At 41.8% G+C, this 21,414-nt stretch overlaps 2 protein-coding genes across 4 annotated transcripts; both read left to right on the top strand.

The window, feature by feature from the left end:
* The first annotated feature begins 136 nt into the window (after positions 1-136).
* LOC110502819 (DNA polymerase epsilon subunit 4) lies at positions 137-15,029 on the top strand. Its single transcript, XM_021581178.3, has 4 exons — positions 137-449; positions 10,597-10,681; positions 11,310-11,351; positions 14,763-15,029. The coding sequence occupies exons 1-4, from the start codon at positions 198-200 to the stop codon at positions 14,777-14,779; spliced, it is 396 nt and encodes a 131-aa protein (XP_021436853.1). The 5' UTR covers positions 137-197; the 3' UTR covers positions 14,780-15,029.
* Positions 14,763-21,204, top strand: LOC149985434 (C-C motif chemokine 20-like). 3 transcript variants are annotated; one of them, XM_090202184.1, is made up of 5 exons: positions 14,763-14,871; positions 19,794-19,923; positions 20,209-20,356; positions 20,603-20,681; positions 20,829-21,204. In XM_090202184.1, exons 2-4 carry the CDS (start codon positions 19,808-19,810, stop codon positions 20,639-20,641), a joined length of 303 nt encoding a protein of 100 aa, XP_090058310.1. In that variant the 5' UTR covers positions 14,763-14,871; positions 19,794-19,807; the 3' UTR covers positions 20,642-20,681; positions 20,829-21,204. The 3 variants fall into 3 exon arrangements, with proteins under 3 accessions (XP_090058310.1, XP_090058338.1, XP_090058265.1); XM_090202212.1 differs by lacking the exon at positions 14,763-14,871 and adding an exon at positions 16,835-16,963; XM_090202139.1 differs by lacking the exon at positions 14,763-14,871 and adding an exon at positions 18,686-19,050.
* The last annotated feature ends 210 nt before the right edge of the window (positions 21,205-21,414 follow it).

Here is a 21,414-nt window from a genome sequence, read left to right as displayed (position 1 = left end):
GTGAACACTTTGTTTGGCTTCCGTTCGAGACAATCGTCGCCTCATGAAGTCGGCCATTTCTCCAATCACACACAAGGAATAGTTGGCGGGAGTGAAAGGGGAGGGACATTCGAATGTGTGATTCTCGAATTCGAACACATTTTCTACGTTAGGAAAGTAGCACATGCTAGCTACGAACTGTATGTGGCTACAAGAGAATGGCGGAAAGTGTTGCAGTCTCTGTCGCCCCCTTGGGACCCACAGAGTCGGAACCAGAGCGATGTGAAGGCGAGGAAGAGGCACGGGGGAACGAGGCTGGAGAGAACAACCAACAAACTGGGCCTGTTGCAGGAGCTCCCCAGAACCGTCTCGCGAAGTTACCGCTATCCCGCATCAAGGCATTGATGAAAGCCGACCCAGACGTGTCCCTCGCCAGTCAAGAGTCTGTGTTTATCATAGCTAAAGCCACAGTAAGTTAAAACTATTACGTGGAGTAACTACCCGTATGATAGTTTGTTTTCATATTTGGTAGCCTACAGTCAACATGAACTAATGCATGTAACGTCTACTGGCTAGCCAGCTGATTTATGGTCCTTGTTGTAGTTAGTTAATTGAGTACCACAGGATGTCATAATACCCATAAAACCTAGAGGTCAAACGGGGAAATGGTTCCTATCGTTTTTCCACCTTTCATTTTTCCCATAGGGGATTTTGGAAACACTTAAAATATGGGCTGTGTTTCGTGTAGGCTTACCCTGGCGCGACGTTTTCATAGCTGTGTAAATCTCTCCTAACAAATATATTTGCATGTATTTACCCTCCCAAAAATTAAATGCTAATTGGCTGCTAATGTGGCTATCATAAGGAACTACAACTGCAATGTTAATTTGGACAAGACTGCCAAATTGAGGTAAAACTAAGATTCTCTGGATTAACTATGATCTTAGCTAGATGTAGGAATAGATATGCAACATTTCTTTAAATGGACAATTCTGTGAACTGTCTTCTGCACATTTTTTTTTTAATTGACACAATACCTGTTAGCAAAGGGATCAGTTAGCGATGACGTGGTGGAGCTTGCATGGATTTGTATTTTTGCATGATGTCTATTTTGATGCTAATTAGCAGTTTTGAATCTGAGCGTAAATAGAGCCGAATATATTGATACGTCACCTTATCCGAGAGAGATTTACATAGTTATCAAAATGTCACGCCAGGGTAAGCCTACATCAAATCAAATTTTATTGGTCACATACATACATACATATACAGTGGGGCAAAAAAGTATTTAGTCAGCCACCAATTGTGCAAGTTCTCCTACTTAAAAAGATGAGAGCCCTGTAATTTTCATCATAGGTACACTTCAACTATGACAGACAAAATGAGAAAGAAAATCACATTGTAGGATTTTTAATGAATTTATTTGCAAATTATGGTGAAAAATAAGTATTTGGTCACCTACAAACAAGCAAGATTTCTGGCTCTCACAGACCTGTAACTTCTTCTTTAAGATGCTCCTCTGTCCTCCACTCGTTACCTGTATTAATGGCACCTGTTTGAACTTGTTATCAGTATAAAAGACACCTGTCCACAACCTCAAACAGTCACACTCCAAACTCCACTATGGCCAAGACCAAAGAGCTGTCAAAGGACACCAGAAACAAAATTGAAGACCTGCAACAGGCTGGGAAGACTGAATCTGCAATAGGTAAGCAGCTTGGTTTGAAGAAATCAACTGTGGGAGCAATTATTAGGAAAGGAAAGACATACAAGACAACTAATAATCTCCCTCAATCTGGGGCTCCACGCAAGATCTCACCCCGTGGGGTCAAAATGATCACAAGAACGGTGAGCAAAAATCCCAGAACCACACGGGGGGACCTAGTGAATGACCTGCAGAGAGCTGGGACCAAAGTAACAAAGCCTACCATCAGTAACACACTACGCCGCCAGGGACTCAAATCCTGCAGTGCCCGACGTGTCCCCCTGCTTAAGCCAGTACATGTCCAGGCCCGTCTGAAGTTTGCTAGAGAGCATTTGGATGATCCAAAAGAAGATTGGGAGAATGTCATATGGTCAGATGAAACCAAAATATAACTTTTTGGTAAAAACTCAGCTCGTCGTGTTTGGAGGACAAAGAATGCTGAGTTGCATCCAAAGAACACCATACCTACTGTGAAGAATGGGGGTGGAAACATCATGCTTTGGGGCTGTTTTTCTGCAAAGGGACCAGGGCGACTGATCCGTATAAAGGAAAGAATGAATGTGGCCATGTATTGTGAGATTTTGAGTGAACACCTCCTTCCATCAGCAAGGGCATTGAAGATGAAACGTGACTGGGTCTTTCAGCATGACAATGATCCCAAACACACCGCCCGGGCAACGAAGGAGTGGCTTCGTAAGAAGCATTTCAAGGTCCTGGAGTGGCCTAGCCAGTCTCCAGATCTCAACCCCATAGAAAATCTTTGGAAGGAGTTGAAAGTCCGTGTTGCCCAGCAACAGCCCCAAAACATCATTGCTCTAGAGGAGATCTGCATGTAGGAATGGGCCAAAATACCAGCAACAGTGTGTGAAAACCTTGTGAAGACTTACAGAAAACGTTTGACCTCTGTCATTGCCAACAAAGGGTATATAACAAAGTATTGCGATAAACTGTTGTTATTGACCAAATACTTATTTTCCACAATTTGCAAATAAATTCATTAAAAATCCTACAATGTGATTTTCTGGATTTTTTTTCTCATTTTGTCTGTCATAGTTGAAGTGTACCTATGATGAAAATTACAGGCCTCTCATCTTTTTAAGTGGGAGAACTTGCACAATTGGTGGCTGACTAAATACTTTTTTGCCCCACTGTATTTAGCAGTTGTTATTGCGGGTGTAGCGAAATTATTCTTTGTACATGGCTCCAACAGTGTAGTAGTATCTAACAATTCACAACAATACACACACATTAAAGAAAATAATGGAATTAAGAAATATATCAATATTAGGGTGAGCAATGTCAAATTGGCATTGACTAGAAAACAGTATATACATATTAAATTAGTAAAACGGTATGTAAACATTTATTCAAGTGACCAGTGATTCCATGTCTATGTACTTAGTGCAGCAGCCTCTAAGGTGCAGGGTTGAGTAACTGGGTGGTAGCCGGCTAGTGACAGTGATTAAGTTCAGTGCAGGATACTGGGTGGAGGCCTGCTAGTGATGGCTATTTAACAGTCTGATGGCCTTGAGATAGAAGCTGTTTTTCAGTCTCTCAGTCGCAGCTTTGATGCACCTTTACTAACCTCTATTTCTGGATGATATCAGGGTGAACAGGCAGGTGGTTGATGTCCTTGATCTTTTTGGCCTTACTGTGACATCAGGTGCTGCGGGTGTCCTGGACGGCAGGCAGTGTGCCCCTGGTGATATGTTGGGCAGACCGCACCACCATCTGGAGAGCCCAGTGTGCAGGCTGTGCTCAATGGTGCATCTGTGAAAGTTTGTGAGGGTCTTAGGGACCAAGCCAAATTTCTGTGTGGGTGGACCATTTCAGATTGTCATTGACGTTGAGGAACTTGAAGCTTTTCACCTTCTTTACTGTGGTCTCGTGGATGGGAGCGTGCTCCCTCTGCGGTCTCCTGAATCCACCATCAGCTCCTTGGTTTTATTGAGGGAGAGGTAATTTTTCTGGCACCACTCCCCCAGGGCCTATACCTCTCCCTGTAGGCTGTCTCATCGTTGTTGGTAATCAGGCCTACTACTGTTGTCATCTGCAAACTTAATGATTGAATTGGAGGCGTGCATGGCCACATAGTCATGGGTGAACAGGGAGTACAGGAGGGGGTTGAGCATGCACCCTTGTGGGGCCCCTGTGTTGAGGATCAGCGTAGTAGAGGTGTTGTTTCCTACCTTCACCACCTGGGGGCGGCTCGTCAGGAAGTCCAGGACCCAGTTGCACAGGGCGGTGTTCAGACCCAGGCTTCCGAGCTTAATGATGAGCTTTGAAGGTACTATGGTGTTGAAGGCTGAGCTGTAGTCAATGACATTATTCTTACATAGACATTCCTCTTAGGGCAGTGTTCAGTGTGATGTCTATTGCGTAGTCTGGATCTATTGGGACGGTATGTAAATTCAAGTGGGTGGAGGTGATATTATACTTAACTAGCCTCTCAAAGCACTTCATGATTACAGAAGTGAGTGCTATGTGGCGATAGTAATATAGTTAATTTTTTTATTTAACTAGGCAAGTCAGTTAAGAACAAATTCTTATTTACAATGACGGTCTACCAAAAGGCCTCCTACAGGGGCTGGGATTAAAAATAAAATATAAATATAGGACAAAACACACATCATGACAACACTACATAAAGAGAGACCTAAGACGACAACATAGCAAGGCAGCAACACATGACAACACAGCATGGTAGCAACACAACATGGTAGCAGCACAAAACATGGTACAAACATTATTGGGCACAGACAACAGCACAAAGGGCAAGAAGGTAGAAAGACAACAATACATCACGCAAAGCCGCCACAACTGTCAGTAAGAGTGTCTTTGAATGAAGAGATTGAGAATACTGTCCAGTTTGAGTATTTGTTGCAGGTTGTTCCAGTCACTAGCTGCAGCGAACTGAAAAGGGGAGCGACCCAGGGATGTGTGTGCTTTGGGGACCTTTAACAGAATGTGACTGGCAGAACGGGTCAAGTATGTGGAGGATGAGGGCTGCAGTAGATATCTCAGATAGGGGGGGTGAGGCCTAAGAGGGTTTTATAAACAAGCATCAACCAGTGGGTCTTGTGACGGGTATACAGAGATGACCAGTTTACAGAGGAGTATAGAGTGCAGTGATGTGTCCTATAAGGAGCATTGGTGGCAAATCTGATGGCCGAATGGTAAAGAACATTTAGCCGCTCAAGAACACCCTTATATTTACTTTTGCTTTCTCGGGTACAGGAACAATAGTGGACATCTTGAAGCAAGTGGGGACAGCAGACTGGGATAGGGAGAGATTGAATATGTCTGTTAGAGGTCGACCGATTAATCGGAATGGCTGTATTTTTGGACACCGATTTGGCAAGTTATTTTTTTATTTTTTTAAATGTTTTTTTAACACCTTTTATTTAATCTTTATTTAACTAGGCAAGTTAGTTAAGAACACATTCTTATTTTCAATGACGGCCTAGTAACGGTGGGTTAACTGCCTTGTTCAGGGGCAGAACGACAGATTTTTACCTTGTCAGCTCGGGGGATTCAATCTTGCAACCTTACAGTTAACTAGTCCAACGCTCGAACCACCTGCCTCTCATTGCACTCCATGAGGAGACTGCCTGTTACGCGAATGCAGTAAGCCAAGGTAAGTTGCTAGCTAGCATTAAACTTATCTTATAAAAAACAATCAATCAATCATAATCACTAGTTAACTACAAGTGGTTGATGATATTACTAGTTTATCTAGCGTGTCCTGCGTTGCATATAATCGATGCGGTGCATATCGTTGCTCCAATGTGTCCCTAACCATAAACATCAATGCCTTTTCTTAAAATCAATACACAGAAGTAAATATTTTTAAACCTGCATATTTAGCTAAAAGAAATCCAGGTTTGCGGGCAATATTAACAAGGTGAAATTGTCACTTCTCTTGCGTTCATTGCACTCAGAGGCAGTGTATATGCAACAGTTTGGGCCGCCTAATTTGCCAGAATTTTACGTAATTATGACATAACATTGAAGGTTGTGCAATGTAACAGGAATATTTAGACTTATGGATGCCACCTGTTAGATAAAATATGGAACGGTTCGATATTTCACTGAAAGAATAAACGTCTTGTTTTCGAGATGATAGTTTCCGGATTTGACCATATTAATGACCTAAGGCTCGTATTTCTGTGTGTTATCATGTTATAACTAAGTCTATGATTTGATAGAGCAGTCTGACTGAGCGGTGGTAGGCAGCAGCAGGCTCGTAAGCATTCATTCAAACAGCACTTTCGTGCGTTTGCCAGCAGCTGTTTATGGCTTCAAGCCTATCAACTCCTGAGATTAGGCTGGTGTAACTGATGTGAAATGGCTAGCTAGTTAGCGGTGTGCTCGCTAATGGCGTTTGATACGTCACTCGCTCTGAGACTTGAAGTGGTTGTTCCCCATGCTCTGCATGTGTAACGCTGCTTCGAGGGTGGCTGTTGTCGTTGTGTTCCTGGTTAGAGCCCAGGTAGGAGCGAGGAGAGGGACGGAAGCTATACTGTTACACTGGCAATACTAAAGTGCCTATAAGAACATCCAATAGTGAAAGGTTAATGAAATACAAATGGTATAGAGGGAAATAGTCCTATAATTCCTATAATAACTACAACCTAAAACTTCTTACCTGGGAATATTGAAGACTCATGTTAAAAGGAACCACCAGCTTTCATGTTCTCATTTTCTGAGCAAGGAGTTTAAACGTTAGCTTTCTTACATGGCACATATTGCACTTTTACTTTCTTCTCCAACACTTTGTTGATGCATTATTAAAACCAAATTGAACATGTTTCATTATTTATTTGAGGATAAATTGGTTTTATTAATGTATTAAATTAAGTTAAAATAAGTGTTAATTCAGTATTGTTGTAATTGTCATTATTACAAATTTTCAAAAATTAAATTGGCTGATTAATCGGTATCGGCTTTTTTTGGTCATCCAATAATCGGTATCGGAGTTGAAAAATCACAATCGGTCGACCTCTGTCTGTAAACGCTCTAGCCAGCTGGTCATGAAACACAGCCCTTATTTGAAGTGTTTCTAAAATCCCCTATGGGAAAAATGGTGGACTGCATGGTTTTATTGGTATCATGAAAAGGGGACAGCTAGTCAGTTGTACAACTGAATGCTTTCAACTGAAATGTGTCTTCTGCATTAACCCAACCCCTCCACTGTGGGGCTCTTTAGCCGACAGTAATTACGGGCTAGTCTTTGGGTGCTGAAGTCAGTCCTTCTTTGGGATTTGGATGGTGGATCGCATTCAACTTTTAGGTGCATACACCGCCACCTATTGTACTGGAGTGTGAGGCCAGTCACGACCTACCTACATTAAATTCTCTTCATTTGTCCTGTTCCTCTAAGAATGTGAAATATAGCCCTAGACAACACCACCTTTACTCATTAAATATACACTATCCAATTCCACTACTTTGACCCCATCTGCTCCTGCACCATGCTAAGGTCCTGGGAGGATGGAACACCACCTCTCAACAAACCTTGTAACTATTTTGATGTCAAATCTCTTATACCCAAATACATGTCTCCAGCTGCCACCACAACATCTATTTTCTGTGATTTACATTCAATAACTGTGGTACAGTTGATAACTATTGCTATGAACGCTAAGAAGCCAACCTTACTAATGCATAAATAACTTGTTGGCCTATCACTATGTGCTGGCACAAATCAACTACTCCCTGGAATCCTCCCAGGATTCCTCACCCTTTTCCCATCCTTGTCTACTTCAAATCAAATTTTATTTGTCACGTGCTGCATATAACAGATATTCACCTTAGTGTGAAATGCATGTTTGGGCCTTCCTCTGACACTGCCTAGTATATACAGTGGGGCAAAAAAGTATTTAGTCAGCCACCAATTGTGCAAGTTCTCCCACTTAAAAAGATGAGAGAGGCCTGTAATTTTCATCATAGGTACACTTCAACTATGACAGACAAAATGAGGAAAATCCAGAAAATCACATTGTAGGATTTTTTATGAATTTATTTGCAAATTATGGTGGAAAATAAGTATACATATTTCAGTCAGTGCTAGCAAAACAGTCCTGTAGTGTAGCATCCGTGTCATCTGACCACTTCCGTATTGAGCGAGACACTGGTACTTCCTGCTTTAGTTTTTTGCTCCTAAGCAGGAATCGGGAGGATAGAATTATGGTCAGATTTGCCAAATGGAGGGCGAGGGAGAGCTTTGTATGCATCTCTGTGTGTGTGTGGAGTAAAGGTGGTCTAGAATCTTTTTTCCCTTCTCCCCTCTGGTTGCACATGTGACATGCTGATGGAAATGACGGATTTAAGTTTCCCTGCATTAAAGTCCCCGGCCAATAGGAGCGCCGCTTCTGGATGAGCATTTTCTTGTTTGCTTATGGCCTTATACAGCTTGTTGAGTGCAGTCTTAGTGCCAGCTTTGGTTTGAGGTGGTAAATAGACCGCTATGAATAATGTAGATGAAAACTCTCGGTAGAAGTGTGGTCTACAGCTTATCATGAGATACTCTACCTCAGGCGAGCAATACCTTGAGACTTCCTTAATACTAGACGTTGTTCACACCCCCCAATTCTCACAAGGCACCCCAATCTCCACCCCCTGTATTTCTGTAACTGCATTATTTCCTCCAACTTGGCCCAATTCACATTTCCAATTGCCCATCCTGACATACCAAGCTAGAACGGGCCCTACGTCTCAACCAATAGCCAAGCAATTATTCAGCAACTTCCAGAGAGGGTCAGGCTCCTTGAGCTTTGCGGTGGCTACTGGTTTGGGTGTCCTCGGCAGGACGCTGTCTCTGTAAACAAGTGATCACACATTGTTCTGGGTTCCACTGCACAAGAGGGGGTTCGTGGAGTTTTATGAACATCAAGGCAGACACACAGTGACTTGACTTTTTTCAGAGTTCTAATTGGCCAAAGTGGTCAAGCCTCCTACAGGTCTCCGCAGTGCACACACACAGCCTATAGTTAATCATTCTAGCCACTGCCAGAGATAAGACAGGGAAGAAACCACCATTTACCTCTAGGCTGCCATACATACAGTGCCTTGCGAAAGTATTCGGCCCCCTTGAACTTTGCGACCTTTTGCCACATTTCAGGCTTCAAACATAAAGATATAAAACTGTATTTTTTTGTGAAGAATCAACAACAAGTGGGACACAATCATGAAGTGGAATGACATTTATTGGATATTTCAAACTTTTTTAACAAATCAAAAACTGAAAAATTGGGCGTGCAAAATTATTCAGCGCCTTTACTTTCAGTGCAGCAAACTCTCTCCAGAAGTTCAGTGAGGATCTCTGAATGATCCAATGTTGACCTAAATGACTAATGATGATAAATACAATCCACCTGTGTGTAATCAAGTCTCCGTATAAATGCACCTGCACTGTGATAGTCTCAGAGGTCCGTTAAAAGCGCAGAGAGCATCATGAAGAACAAGGAACACACCAGGCAGGTCCGAGATACTGTTGTGAAGAAGTTTAAAGCCGGATTTGGATACAAAAAGATTTCCCAAGCTTTAAACATCCCAAGGAGCACTGTGCAAGCGATAATATTGAAATGGAAGGAGTGTCAGACCACTGCAAATCTACCAAGACCTGGCCGTCCCTCTAAACTTTCAGCTCATACAAGGAGAAGACTGATCAGAGATGCAGCCAAGAGGCCCATGATCACTCTGGATGAACTGCAGAGATCTACAGCTGAGGTGGGAGACTCTGTCCATAAGACAACAATCAGTCATATATTGCACAAATCTGGCCTTCATGGAAGAGTGTCAAGAAGAAAGCCATTTCTTAAAGATATCCATAAAAAGTGTCGTTTAAAGTTTGCCACAAGCCACCTGGGAGACACACCAAACATGTGGAAGAAGGTGCTCTGGTCAGATGAAACCAAAATGGAACTTTTTGGCAACAATGCAAAACGTTATGTTTGGCGTAAAAGCAACACAGCTCATCACCCTGAACACACCATCCCCACTGTCAAACATGGTGGTGGCAGCATCATGGTTTGGGCCTGCTTTTCTTCAGCAGGGACAGGGAAGATGGTTAAAATGGATGGGAAGATGGATGGAGCCAAATACAGGACCATTCTGGAAGAAAACCTGATGGAGTCTGCAAAAGACCTGAGACTGGGACGGAGATTTGTCTTCCAACAAGACAATGATCCAAAACATAAAGCAAAATCTACAATGGAATGGTTCAAAAATAAACATATCCAGGTGTTAGAATGACCAAGTCAAAGTCCAGACCTGAATCCAATCGAGAATCTGTGGAAAGAACTGAAAACTGCTGTTCACAAATGCTCTCCATCCAACCTCACTGAGCTCGAGCTGTTTTGCAAGGAGGAATTGCATTTTTTTCCCGTCTCTCGATGTGCAAAACTGATAGAGACATACCCCAAGCGACTTACAGCTGTAATCCCAGCAAAAGGTGGCGCTACAAAGTATTAACTTAAGGGGGCTGACTAATTTTGCACGCCCAATTTTTCAGTTTTTGATTTGTTAAAAAAGTTTGAAATATCCAATAAATGTCGTTCCACTTCATGATTGTGTCCCACTTGTTGTTGATTCTTCACAAAAAAATAGTTTTATATCTTTGTTTGAAGCCTGAAATGTGGCAAAAGGTCGCAAAGTTCAAGGGGGCCGAATACTTTCGCAAGGCACTGTATTTATTTGGTTTGTCATCCTATCATTTTTCATGGAATTTTAGTGGTAATTAAATATAATTTGATTTAGAAATCATTAGAATGAATTTTCCAGAAGTAGTTTTACCAGCTCCATGTATTCTAAAATTGAAAAGTGAGAGAGCGCCACTCCTTTGCGCTCCGGCAGCACTACATCCCTGGATGTTACTCACTGTATACTAAACTTCAGTTCATGTCTTCCAGGAACTCTTTGTTGAGATGATTGCCAAAGATGCCCTGGTGTATGCCCAGCAAGGAAAGAGGAAAACTTTGCAGAGGAAAGACTTAGGTTAGTAATGTCAAGTGGACATGTTGTAGACCAAACATTGATCCTATATACCATATGCTTAGTGTAATGGTCACCAACCCCTGGTTCTGGAGAGCCACAGGGTTTGCAGACTTTAGTTCCATCCCAGTACTAAACACGTATTAGGCCTATACCTGCTTCAACTGATTTAGGTCCTAGTGTTGAGGTAGAACAAAAGCCTGCACACCAACTCCCACCAACAATAAACACTTTTATTGTAGGACACACACCTCATCTCATTGAGGGCTTGATGATTCATTAACAAGAGGAATCAGGTGTTTATCTAGGGCTACAGCAAAAGTGTGTACAGCAAAACTGTATTTGAGTTGGTGTGCAGGCTTTTGTTCTTCCTCACCACTAAGACCTTGGTAAGTTAAATCAGGTATAGGCCTAACTCTACAGGACCAGGAATGGTGGCCACTTAGGCTAGACCAGGGGAAGGCAACCCTAGTTTTTGATTTAACCAACCTAGAAGACCAGGTGTGTTGAATTTAGGCAGTCGCCAAACTGATCAAAGTACCAGCGGCACTCCAGGAACAGGGTTGCCTACCCCTGGGCTAGCCTTTGACTAGTTGTTCCTAACTATTGTTTTTGTTTTTTCCACTAACAGACAATGCAATCGAGGCCATAGATGAGTTTGCTTTTCTGGAAGGTAAGTTCTCTTCCATTTTCTTCCAAGGATGCTTCTTTACTAAACCTCTACCATGTTTTTTCCTCATAAAATTGATATTTTTTTTTAATCGGATGATTCTGCTGTGATGCATTTGCCTGATTCAGTGGCTGTACTGAATCAGTAATGAATCAAATAAAAGTGTATGGGTCGCGTACACGTATATGCAGGTGTTGTAGCAGGTGCAGCAAAATACTTATGCTACTAGCTCCAAAGGTGCAGTAGAATATCTTGCAAATACATATAATAAAATCAAGAAATAACAATCCAAAGTGAATATATAGTTTATATATATTACACTGAGTGTATAAAACATTTGGAATACCTTAATATTAAGTTGCACCCCCTTTTGCCCTCAGAACAAACTCAATTCGTCAGGCATGGACTCTACAAGGTGTCGAAAGCATTCCACAGGGATGCTGGCCCATGTTGACGCCAATGCTTCCCACAGTTGTCAAGTTGGCTGGATGTCATTGGGTGGTGAATCATTCTTGATACACACGGGAAGCTGTTGAGCGTGAAAAACCCAGGAGCGTTGCAGTTCTTGAAGCACTCAAACCAGTGTGCCTGGCACCTAATACCGTACCCTGTTCAAAGACACCTAAATCTTTTGTCTTGTCCATTCACCCTCCGAATGGCACACATACAAAATCCATGTCTCAAGGCTAAATCATCATCTTCATCTACAATAAGGGATCATAGGTTTCACCTGGTCAGTCTTTGTCATGGAAAGAGCATGTGTTCCCAATGTTTTGTACACGGTGTGATAGACACACACACACAGACAGTATCTATCACACTGTGTACAAAACATTAGGAATGCCTTCCTGATATTGTGTTACATTATGGGGTATTGTGTGTAGATGGTTGAGAAAATAACAATGAAATTAAATAGTTCTTGCATAGTTTGGAGCGGTGCTTTGGGTCATTGTCCTGCTGCAAAATCTGGATCTCTACAAATCAGCTGGGCTAGACAATCTGGACCCTCTCTTTCTAAAATGGTCTGCCGAAATGGTTGCAACCCCTGTTCAACCTATTTCGTATCATCCGAGATCCCCAAAAATTGGAACGCTACCGCAGTCATCCCCCTCTTTAAAGGGGGAGACACTCTAGACCCACACTGTTATAGACCTATATCCATCCTGCCCTGCCTTTCTAAAATTTTCGAAAGCCAAGTTAACAAACAGATCACCAACCATTTAGAATCCCACCATACCTTCTCCACTATGCAATCTGGTTTCCGAGCTGGTCATGGTCAAGGTCCTAAACGATATCATAACCGCCATCGATAAAAGGCAGTACTGTGCAGACGCTTTCATCGACCTGGCCAAGGCTTTTGACTCTGTCAATCACTGCATTCTTATCGGCAGACTCAATAGCCTTTGTTTCTCAAATGACTGCCTCGCCTGGTTCACCAACTACTTCTCAGAGTTCAGTGTGTCAAATCGGAGGGCCTGTTGTCCGGACCTCTGGCAGTCTCTATGGGGGTGCTACAGGGTTCAATTCTCGGGCCGACTCTTTTCTCTGTATATATCACTGATGTTGCTCTTGCTGCTGGTGATTCTCTGATCCACCTCTACGCAGATGACACCATTCTGTATACCTCTGGCCCTTCTTTGGACACTGTTAACAAACCTCCAAACGAGCTTCAATGCCATACAACACTCCTTCTGTGGCCTCCAACTGCTTTTAAATCCTAGTAAAACTAAATGCATGCTCTTTAACCGATTGCTGTATATTTCACTGGTCATCCCTAAAGCCAACACCCCCTTTGGCCGCCTTTCCTTTCAGTTCTCTGCTGCCAATGACTGGAACGAATTGCAAAAATCACTGAAGCTGGAGACATATCTCCCTCACTAACTTTAAGCATCAGCTGTCAGAGCAGCTTACAGGTGTGCTATTTACAGTAAATCTGTAAATAGCACATCCAACTTCCTCATATACCCCGTATTGTTATTTATCTTTTTGCTCTTTTGCACTCCAGGATCTCTACTTGCACATCATTATCTGCACATCTAACACTCCGGTGTTAATGCTAAATTGTAGTTATATCTCCTCAATGGCCTATTTATTGCCTTACCTCCCTAATCTTCTACATTTGTTCACACTGTACATAGATTTCTATATTGTGTTATTGACTGTGCGTTTGTTTAACTCTGTGTTGTTGTTGTCGCTTTGCTTTATCTTGGCCAGGTCGCAGTTGTAAATGAGAACTTGTTCTCAACTGGCCCACCGGGTTAAATAAAGGTGAAAGAAAAAATAAATAATAATAAAGTAGGAGGAAATTGGCTCCAATTAAGCGCCGTCCACAGGGTGTGGCATGGCGTTGCAAAATGTAGTTATAGCCTTCCTTCTTCAGGATCCCATTTACCCTGTACAAATCTCCCACTTTACCACCACCAAAGCACCCCCAGACCATCACATTGCCTCCACCATGCTTGTGTCAAGCACTCCTCCGGCATCTTTTCATTTTTTCTGCATCTCATGAATGTCTGTGTTCTTTTGCCCAACTTAATCTTTTCTGTTTATTGGCCAGTCTGAGATATGGCTTTTTCTTTGCAACTCTGCCTAGAAGGCCTACATCCCGGAGTCGCATCTTCACTGTTGACGTTGAGACTGGTGTTGTGTGGGTACTATTTAATGAAGCTGCCAGTTGAGGACTTGTGAGGCATCTGTTTCTCAAACTAGACACACTAATGTACTTGTCCTCTTGCTCAGTTGTTCACCGGGGCCTCCCACTTCTCTTTTTTTTAAATTCTGTTTACAGCCAGTTTGTGCTGTTCTGTGAAGGGAGTAGTACAGAGCATTGTACGAGATCTTCAGTTTCTTGGTAATTTCTCGCATGGAATAGCCTTCATTTCTCAGAACAAGAATAGACTGACGAGTTTCAGAAGGAAGTTCTTTGTTTCTGGCCGTTTTGAGCCTGTAATCGAACCCACAAATGCTGATGCTCCAGATACTCAACTAGTCTGAAGAAGGCCAGTTTTATTGCATCTTTAATCAGGACAACAGTTTTCAGCTGTGCTAACATAATTGCAAAAGGGTTTTCTGATGATCAATTAGCATTTTAAAACGATAAACTTGGATTAGCTAACACAACTTGCCATTGGAACACAGGAGTGATGGTTGCTGATAATGGAACTCCGTACGCTTATGTAGATATTCTATTAAAAATCAGCCCTTTCCATCTACAATAGTAATTTACAACATTAACAATGTCTACACTGTATTTCTGATCAATTTGATGTTATTTTAATGGTAAAAAAAATAGCTTTTCTTTCAAAAACAAGGACATTTCTAAGTGACCCCAAACTTTTGAACGGTAGTATATATTAATAATAGATTTGTATAGTATGGTTGACAATATTTAGTTTTTCTATGTTCTCTTTAAAGGTACTCTCGATGCCTAGACACTCTCAGAAGAAAGAAGGCAGTTCAAAGATCAGAGGCATTTGGAAACCAGACTGACCTGTCTTGCTTTTGAAGTGACATCACTGAGTTGGTAATTACATATTTGAGAAGGTTTTGGTACTGGTTGCAAGGAGTTCCCTTCCTGAACATGTACAGTATATACTGACATCATTGATGATGACTTTTTTTTGTTGTAAGTAATGTGAGGTGTGTTGAAATAAATCATACAAATGTTTGTAAATCTAAAAATTGTCGTTTTAATCAAGAAAGCTTTATTGGGAAGTGTAATTTATTTTCAAAAGAAATGCATCCATCTTCATTTAGTGTTCCGTAGTGTCCAGCTGTTTAGGCAACAACTACACTGTGCCAGTTTCCAATGTGAGGAAAATATAGACTTAACATTTTAATAAAATGGAAAGTACGATACATCAAATTCTATCCAGCCAAAATCATTTAAAACCTCTAGCAGACACAATGCTTTACAGGGGGTCTAGCAAATGACCAGGTCTATATTTTGCGGACTAAGGGGTAAGACGTTGGGCATTTCCTTTCCTAATATCTATTACTCTGTCTGCAGGTTCCAAGCTTAGAGACTATATTTACGTATCATACCATTATATCCTGTTTGTTTTGCTGTTTCTATAAACTATCGGGCCAGAGAGAGGGACTTGAGCTGCAGGACAGGTCCATAATCAAAAAAGCATAATATGAGCTTTTCTGAAGATTACGATGGCTCACGCCAGGACAGACACACATGTGGGCGAAAGTGGCTGTGCTGGTGGTCTGGAGCTATGGCAAATTGAAATGTATCTGGAGGAAATCAAGGCTGGACAAAAAAAATACACAACATCTTAGGTGCTCCTTGTGCATTCCTGAATAGGTTCTGCTTTAGTGTATCAACAGAGTAGTGGGTTGAGTGCAGTTTAGCCCACCTGCCATGCATTATATTGCTGCAGAACAATCTATTTCATTCCCAAATGATTTCTAATGAACACTTCACACACACACTTCATTAAACATATATCAAATCTGATGGGTGTAACTCATCCCTTGGTTACTTTTCAGTATTTCTGACAACTTTCACTCATTTAATGTCATTGTAATTTATTTCCTAGCACCAGTAAAATTGGGCGGATTATTTATTACAAGGTCCCCTACCTTCTCAATTTGACATGTTTTTATTTTTGCAGTTTTTGTTGGACACATCCGTTTTGGAAAAGTGTTCTGTTTCCCCACATGAGCACTGTCAAGACCATTGAGTGTTGCAATGATTTTAAATAATTGATTTCTATGTTTAACCAAACACGTTCAGGTTTAGTGTTACAGTATATAAATACAATCCTGTGTGAACCATAGATGTTAGTTTGAGGACTGCCTCAAAGGGTTCCAGTCTACTCCCACCGGAAGAATGCCAGGCAGCATAGAACATCTAGTTGTTATATTTGTTGTATGTTGTAGTTGTATGTTATGTGCTTGATAAATTATGCATCTCAAAATTGGACAAAGATATGCCCCCTGAAACCTAACTTAACACTAGATCGAGTCCCCGAGCTGACAAGGTAAAAATCTGTCGTTCTGCCCCTGAACAAGGCAGTTAATCCACTGTTCCTAGGCCGCCATTGTAAATAAGAATTTGTTCTTAACTGACTTGCCTAGTTAATAACACTCTTTTGGGTTAAACAGCCCTGGCCTGGACCACAGGTATAGTTATCCTTGCCCTACAACATCCCCAGGATGTACTTATCCCTCCTCCGGCTCTCTACCTCCTCAGAGGAACACTGGTTTAGTCCATGACTTCATAGGTGGATTTACAGTCACTTGTGGTCTTCTGAATACTTTTACAATGATCTATTAATCGCCCCAAAGATATGCATAAAATGTGTTTGGCTCAGGAGCAGACTGGAGTAATGGGGAAGGTATGTTTTTGCAGCTGAAATATTCCAAACCTGATTTCTTAAGGGTTGAATTCTTGCCCCCTCCACACCCCTCAACAGACTGCATAGTTTCACTTCCAGGGCTCAGGTATGCACACAGTAGGGATTACACTGTTGCCTTGTCATCTTAATAAATGCCACTACCTAAATCCCATCATTCAGCAGAGATTTAAAGCATCATTTGTCCTGTATTCATTGGCGGTGTGTTTTACCATGTTGACTATTCATTGAATTTGGGATTCTCTCCAGGTGTGTATTATTCCTTTGTACAACTACATAATTATATAGAACAATACATTTCCAGTAGCTACTGCTGTAAAATACAAAACAAGAAATTAAGTGTCTTAACGTTACAGTAGTTAATAGCTTAACACTTCCTTGTATTCACTGGAAGCATTTATTCTAAGGTACATTAAACAGTAGGTATTCAGTCTCAAAATGAAAAGACTAATGTTATTTGGGTTTTCCAGTCCAAAAGGTTATTTGGGCTTTCTTGTCCAAAACTTGTTTTTTTCCTCCAGTTTTTTGTTTGTTTTTCAGACAAGGGTTTTATTTCATTTGTTCAGTTTTAACTTTGTGTATATTTTATGTATAAAATATTTTTATAGCATTCCTTCCACTTCCTTTTTCAACCTCGTTTATTTAATTGAATACCAAAGGCATTAGAGAACGTGCTGTAATTCTGCAATAGTTTCATTGCTTTGTTAGAAGGGAGGTTTCTGACATCGTAGGGAGCATCAGCTGGGTTCTAATGACACCCAACCTGCCAAAGCAAACAGCCTCTTCCCAAAGCCACCACTCTGGGTCTCCAGGTCATTCAATCCTCAAACGCCAACCAGCGTTAACTTTGTATCCATTTCCTCTAACATAAGCCATTTTATATTTGACATTTTATTATTTAGTTATATTTGTGAATTTGGGGGCTTGTCCCACACTGGTCCCAAAGGCAATTAAGTAATGCACTTGCCAACTTTTGCTATTACACTTTAGATGCCCATTTCTGACACCAAATGTTCTAAATTCATGGGGTAGCCTTCTGAGACTTGCATTTGTCAGTCCAAGACCTTTACCATTAAACCAAGAGAGGTCCTAACCTCTTGACAAGGTTGTTAGGTGTTGTATTGAGAATGTGAGAATCGCTTCTATACAAAGTCTGTCACAGTTGAGACTATGAAATATCGAAGCTATAATGTACATTCGTCTGGCAGATCATATTTCTCATCTTGTGATCTGTCTAATGGTAGAGAGCTGGTTGCCGTTTTATGTCATCGTCTGACTATTGACATCTGTTTTTAACATGTTTAGTTTCAATGAAAACCATAACAGGAGCAGACACACCTAATACTTGTGTTTTCTCCTGGTAATCACACCCTGCTGCTGTTGGTTCAACTCACTCTTTAATAATGTGAATTGTTGATGCTTGAACCACAGATAAGCTAAAGCCTTCAAGCGGACGGTGGTGGTTGGTTTTGGAAACAGGCTGCGTGTAACTGTCTTGTATTTTGAACCATGTCGGTATTACTGATGCCTTAGTCATTTACATGGATAAAAACCACATGAATGTATTACAGGACACCAGTGGAGGCTGATGAGGGGAGGACGGCTCATAATAATGGCTGGAACGGCACAAATGGAATGGCAGATAACACATGGAAACCATGTGTTTGATATGATTCTGTTCCAGCCACTACCACGAGCCCTCCTCCCCAATTAAGGAGCCACCAACCTCCTGTGCAGTACACTGTAACATTTGTCTTACACTATTTATATCACAGGCTGTGTGGTGTTCCCTGTATTGCACAGGAGTTTGGTGGCACCTTAATTGGGGAGGACGGGCTCGTGGTAATGACTGGAGCGGAATAGGTGGAATGGTATCAAATATATCAAACACATGGTTTCCAGGTGTTTGATGCCATTCCATTAGCTCCGATCCAGACATTATTATGAGCCGTCCTCCCCTCAGCAGCCCCCACTGATGTATTGTGCTCTAGCAGTGGGTCACACCTACAACAAGGTAGATCACTTTTCATGACCGCCTTAGAGAATGCCATAAATCAGAATTATTTTAAGATCTTTGGAAAGCACCTTTTGAAGAGTGGGAAAGACAGAAATGAACACTCTTAGTGGGGCACTGGAGGATGAGGGAGGGGAGAGAGAGGGAGGGGGAGAGTGTGAGCAGGAGGGAGAGGGAAAAGGAGGGAGGGAGGAATATAAGAGACACGGCAATAGAGGGGAAGGTAATACAGCGGAGAACTTCCCTGTCAGGCTCACCATGTTTCTGCTGCAGACTGTGACTGTTATTTCTCTGACTGTCGTTCTCCTGGACGCAGTGGAAGGTAAGACACAATAACACCTACACTAGACCGTCAGCAGTATGCACCCTGCTGGGAGCCAGTTTAGCAGGGAAGTGATGGCGAAGGAGATGAAGCTAGAGGAGAGAGGGAGGAGAGGGGAATAGAGCCAATACTGGAGCAGCAGCAGGGAGAGCCATGGATGTAAACAGAGGGCTAGAATGCAGGAAGACAATGATTTCACATCAAAACCTTGAATGCTAATAACAAGCTAACTGAATAACTCAAGACTTTCATGGGAAAAAGTGATCGATGATGTCAATGATAATATATGACAAGGTTCAGAGCAGCTTTTATATGACATGCATATGGTAACTGTTATCTCGGCTAATGTTACTGTGTTTACTCACTCTGATTGGATGAAAAGGCTTGTCATGTAGTCACAGTGCCACTGGCATAACAGTACATTGTTGGGGAACATGGGATGATCTAGCTAATTCCTCTGGCATTCTTGTGTGTATAGGGGGTGTGCAATACTCCTGACAATATTACATATCCTGTCAACGAGCAACCATTACATATTAACCTTGCATAGTCCAACTATACTGTATAGAACAGTGCAATGAAATGTCTTGTATTCCTACAAAAATATTTGCTATTTGAGCTCATATCTATCATAACAACTCTCCTTATGAGCCAATAGCAATCAGCCTTCATATACTGTAAGTGTGCTTTGACGAGTCTGACATAAGGGTATGTCTCTCCCCCTCACTTCCTCCCTCTCTCAGGTGATGGGGTACAGATGCAGAGAGACGTTCAGTGCTGTATGCAGTACTCCCAGGGGAATGTGCGCACCAAAGACGTGCTGAGGTTTGAAGTGCAGACGGAGGGGCCAGACTGCAGCATACAAGCCATCATGCAAGTATTCCAACTATCTCCAAGCAACCTGCAGACATAGACATTGTCATCTATCCAGGTCATGTTGTTATGGCTCAGATTCTACTATAATTGCCAGGGATGTGAGGAAGGAAATATGTGAGAATAACAAGACATATAAAGAAAAGATGCCTCGCTAGCCAACTTTGTTGAAGCTTTGGTTCAGAGAAGGCTTTCTTGAAACCATGCTCCATATCTATAGTGTGTTCTGTATGTTTCATTTGCAAAGTTGGCTTGGTGAATGTTCTTTATCTGTTGTGGCTGCAGACTGTACACCAAGAAGGCGGTGAAGTGTGCTGACCCCAGAGATAGAAGGGTCAAGAGGTTACTGAGGAAGCTGCTCCAGAGGCAGAGGACCAAAGCACATAGGACCATGTGGCTCCACCCCCATGGCAACCTGCCAGTCATGTCAGAGGTGGGAAATATGCACCTTGTTTATACACATAGGGCTCAATTTAATCTAACGCACATTGCAGTTACGTATACTACTTTAAAATACTACATAAACATTCCTATTGTGGGAGAGATTAAATCCAGCCTGTACATCCAAATGGCTTTATTAGAGAGAGGGGAAATGTTAGCATTCTTGAAAATTGTGCTGTAGTTGTTCTCCCTGATTATGTCACCATAGACAATGATTTTCCACACTTTTCTCTCTCAGGATAAGAAGGATGGGTGGGATGCCCTCCATGTGGAATGAGTGTGAGGTTGCTACCACAGAAGGAAATTTATTGTCATAGGTGACAGCTGTTTATCATTTTACTCCAGCAATATTGTACTGTATTTTCTCCGCATAAACTTAGTGTCTGACATTTATGCTGCACTTAAATTGCCCTTTGGGGACAATAAAGATGTATTGAACTGAACTATCTCTCTTGTCATTGCAGGCCAAGTAAACTTCCAGCGGCTTCTCATCCTAACTCGGCCAAGCTTGCTGACTCTCCAGTCGTCTCGTGTCACTATCTATCTGGCTGGGAGTGTGTAGTGGCTGAGCTGTCATCGCCATACATTGCGGAGTCCCTGAGAGGTTTTGATATATAGCTAAATGTCTTTTACACACTGTCGCTAACTATGCCAAAGTATTTGCCAAGTATTTCTGATTACTCTTTATTCCGAGAAACCGGTCTTCACCATCTATGTATGGCTGTTCAACTTCATAGACGGCTTGTTCTCGCCTGAAACACAATGTTATTTAGAAAATGCACTGTATGTTTAAACACATCTTCAGTGGATCTTTTATAAATAAATTAACCTGAAAGAGTTCGATTTTCCTCCTCGTTGTGTCTTATTGCCGCATAGGCTCTTTCTTCAAAAATCTATATTATAGGCCAGTGGGTTCTTTACTTTTTTTAAGGTACATTTTTGTAATTGTTTTGCTTTATTGAAGAGATAGTAAAGACTGGGGGGGGGGGGGGTCAAAGGGCAGTGGGCCGGATTCTAACCTATGCTGACATACATGTGTGCCGGGGTCAG

The sequence above is a fragment of the Oncorhynchus mykiss genome, chromosome 1 (assembly GCF_057628025.1).
Source record: "Oncorhynchus mykiss isolate SJ-2025 chromosome 1, ASM5762802v1, whole genome shotgun sequence".
NCBI classification, from domain to species: Eukaryota; Metazoa; Chordata; class Actinopteri; order Salmoniformes; family Salmonidae; genus Oncorhynchus; species Oncorhynchus mykiss.
This window is presented reverse-complemented; position numbering and strand designations above follow the sequence as displayed.

What these genes read in the sequence shown, in the direction of transcription:
- LOC110502819 (XM_021581178.3), top strand. Translation starts at nt 198, where the DNA reads ATGGCGGAAAGTGTTGCAGTCTCTGTCGCCCCCTTGGGACCCACAGAG. An exon ending in TTATCATAGCTAAAGCCACA is followed by an intron (nt 450 to 10,596) that starts GTAAGTTAAAAC and finishes CATGTCTTCCAG; the next exon opens with GAACTCTTTGTTGAGATGAT. An exon ending in TTTGCAGAGGAAAGACTTAG is followed by an intron (nt 10,682 to 11,309) that starts GTTAGTAATGTC and finishes TTCCACTAACAG; the next exon opens with ACAATGCAATCGAGGCCATA.
- LOC149985434 (XM_090202139.1), top strand. Translation starts at nt 18,825, where the DNA reads ATGAACACTCTTAGTGGGGCACTGGAGGATGAGGGAGGGGAGAGAGAG. An exon ending in TCTCCTGGACGCAGTGGAAG is followed by an intron (nt 19,051 to 19,793) that starts GTAAGACACAAT and finishes TCCCTCTCTCAG; the next exon opens with GTGATGGGGTACAGATGCAG. An exon ending in ACCTGCCAGTCATGTCAGAG is followed by an intron (nt 20,357 to 20,602) that starts GTGGGAAATATG and finishes TTTCTCTCTCAG; the next exon opens with GATAAGAAGGATGGGTGGGA.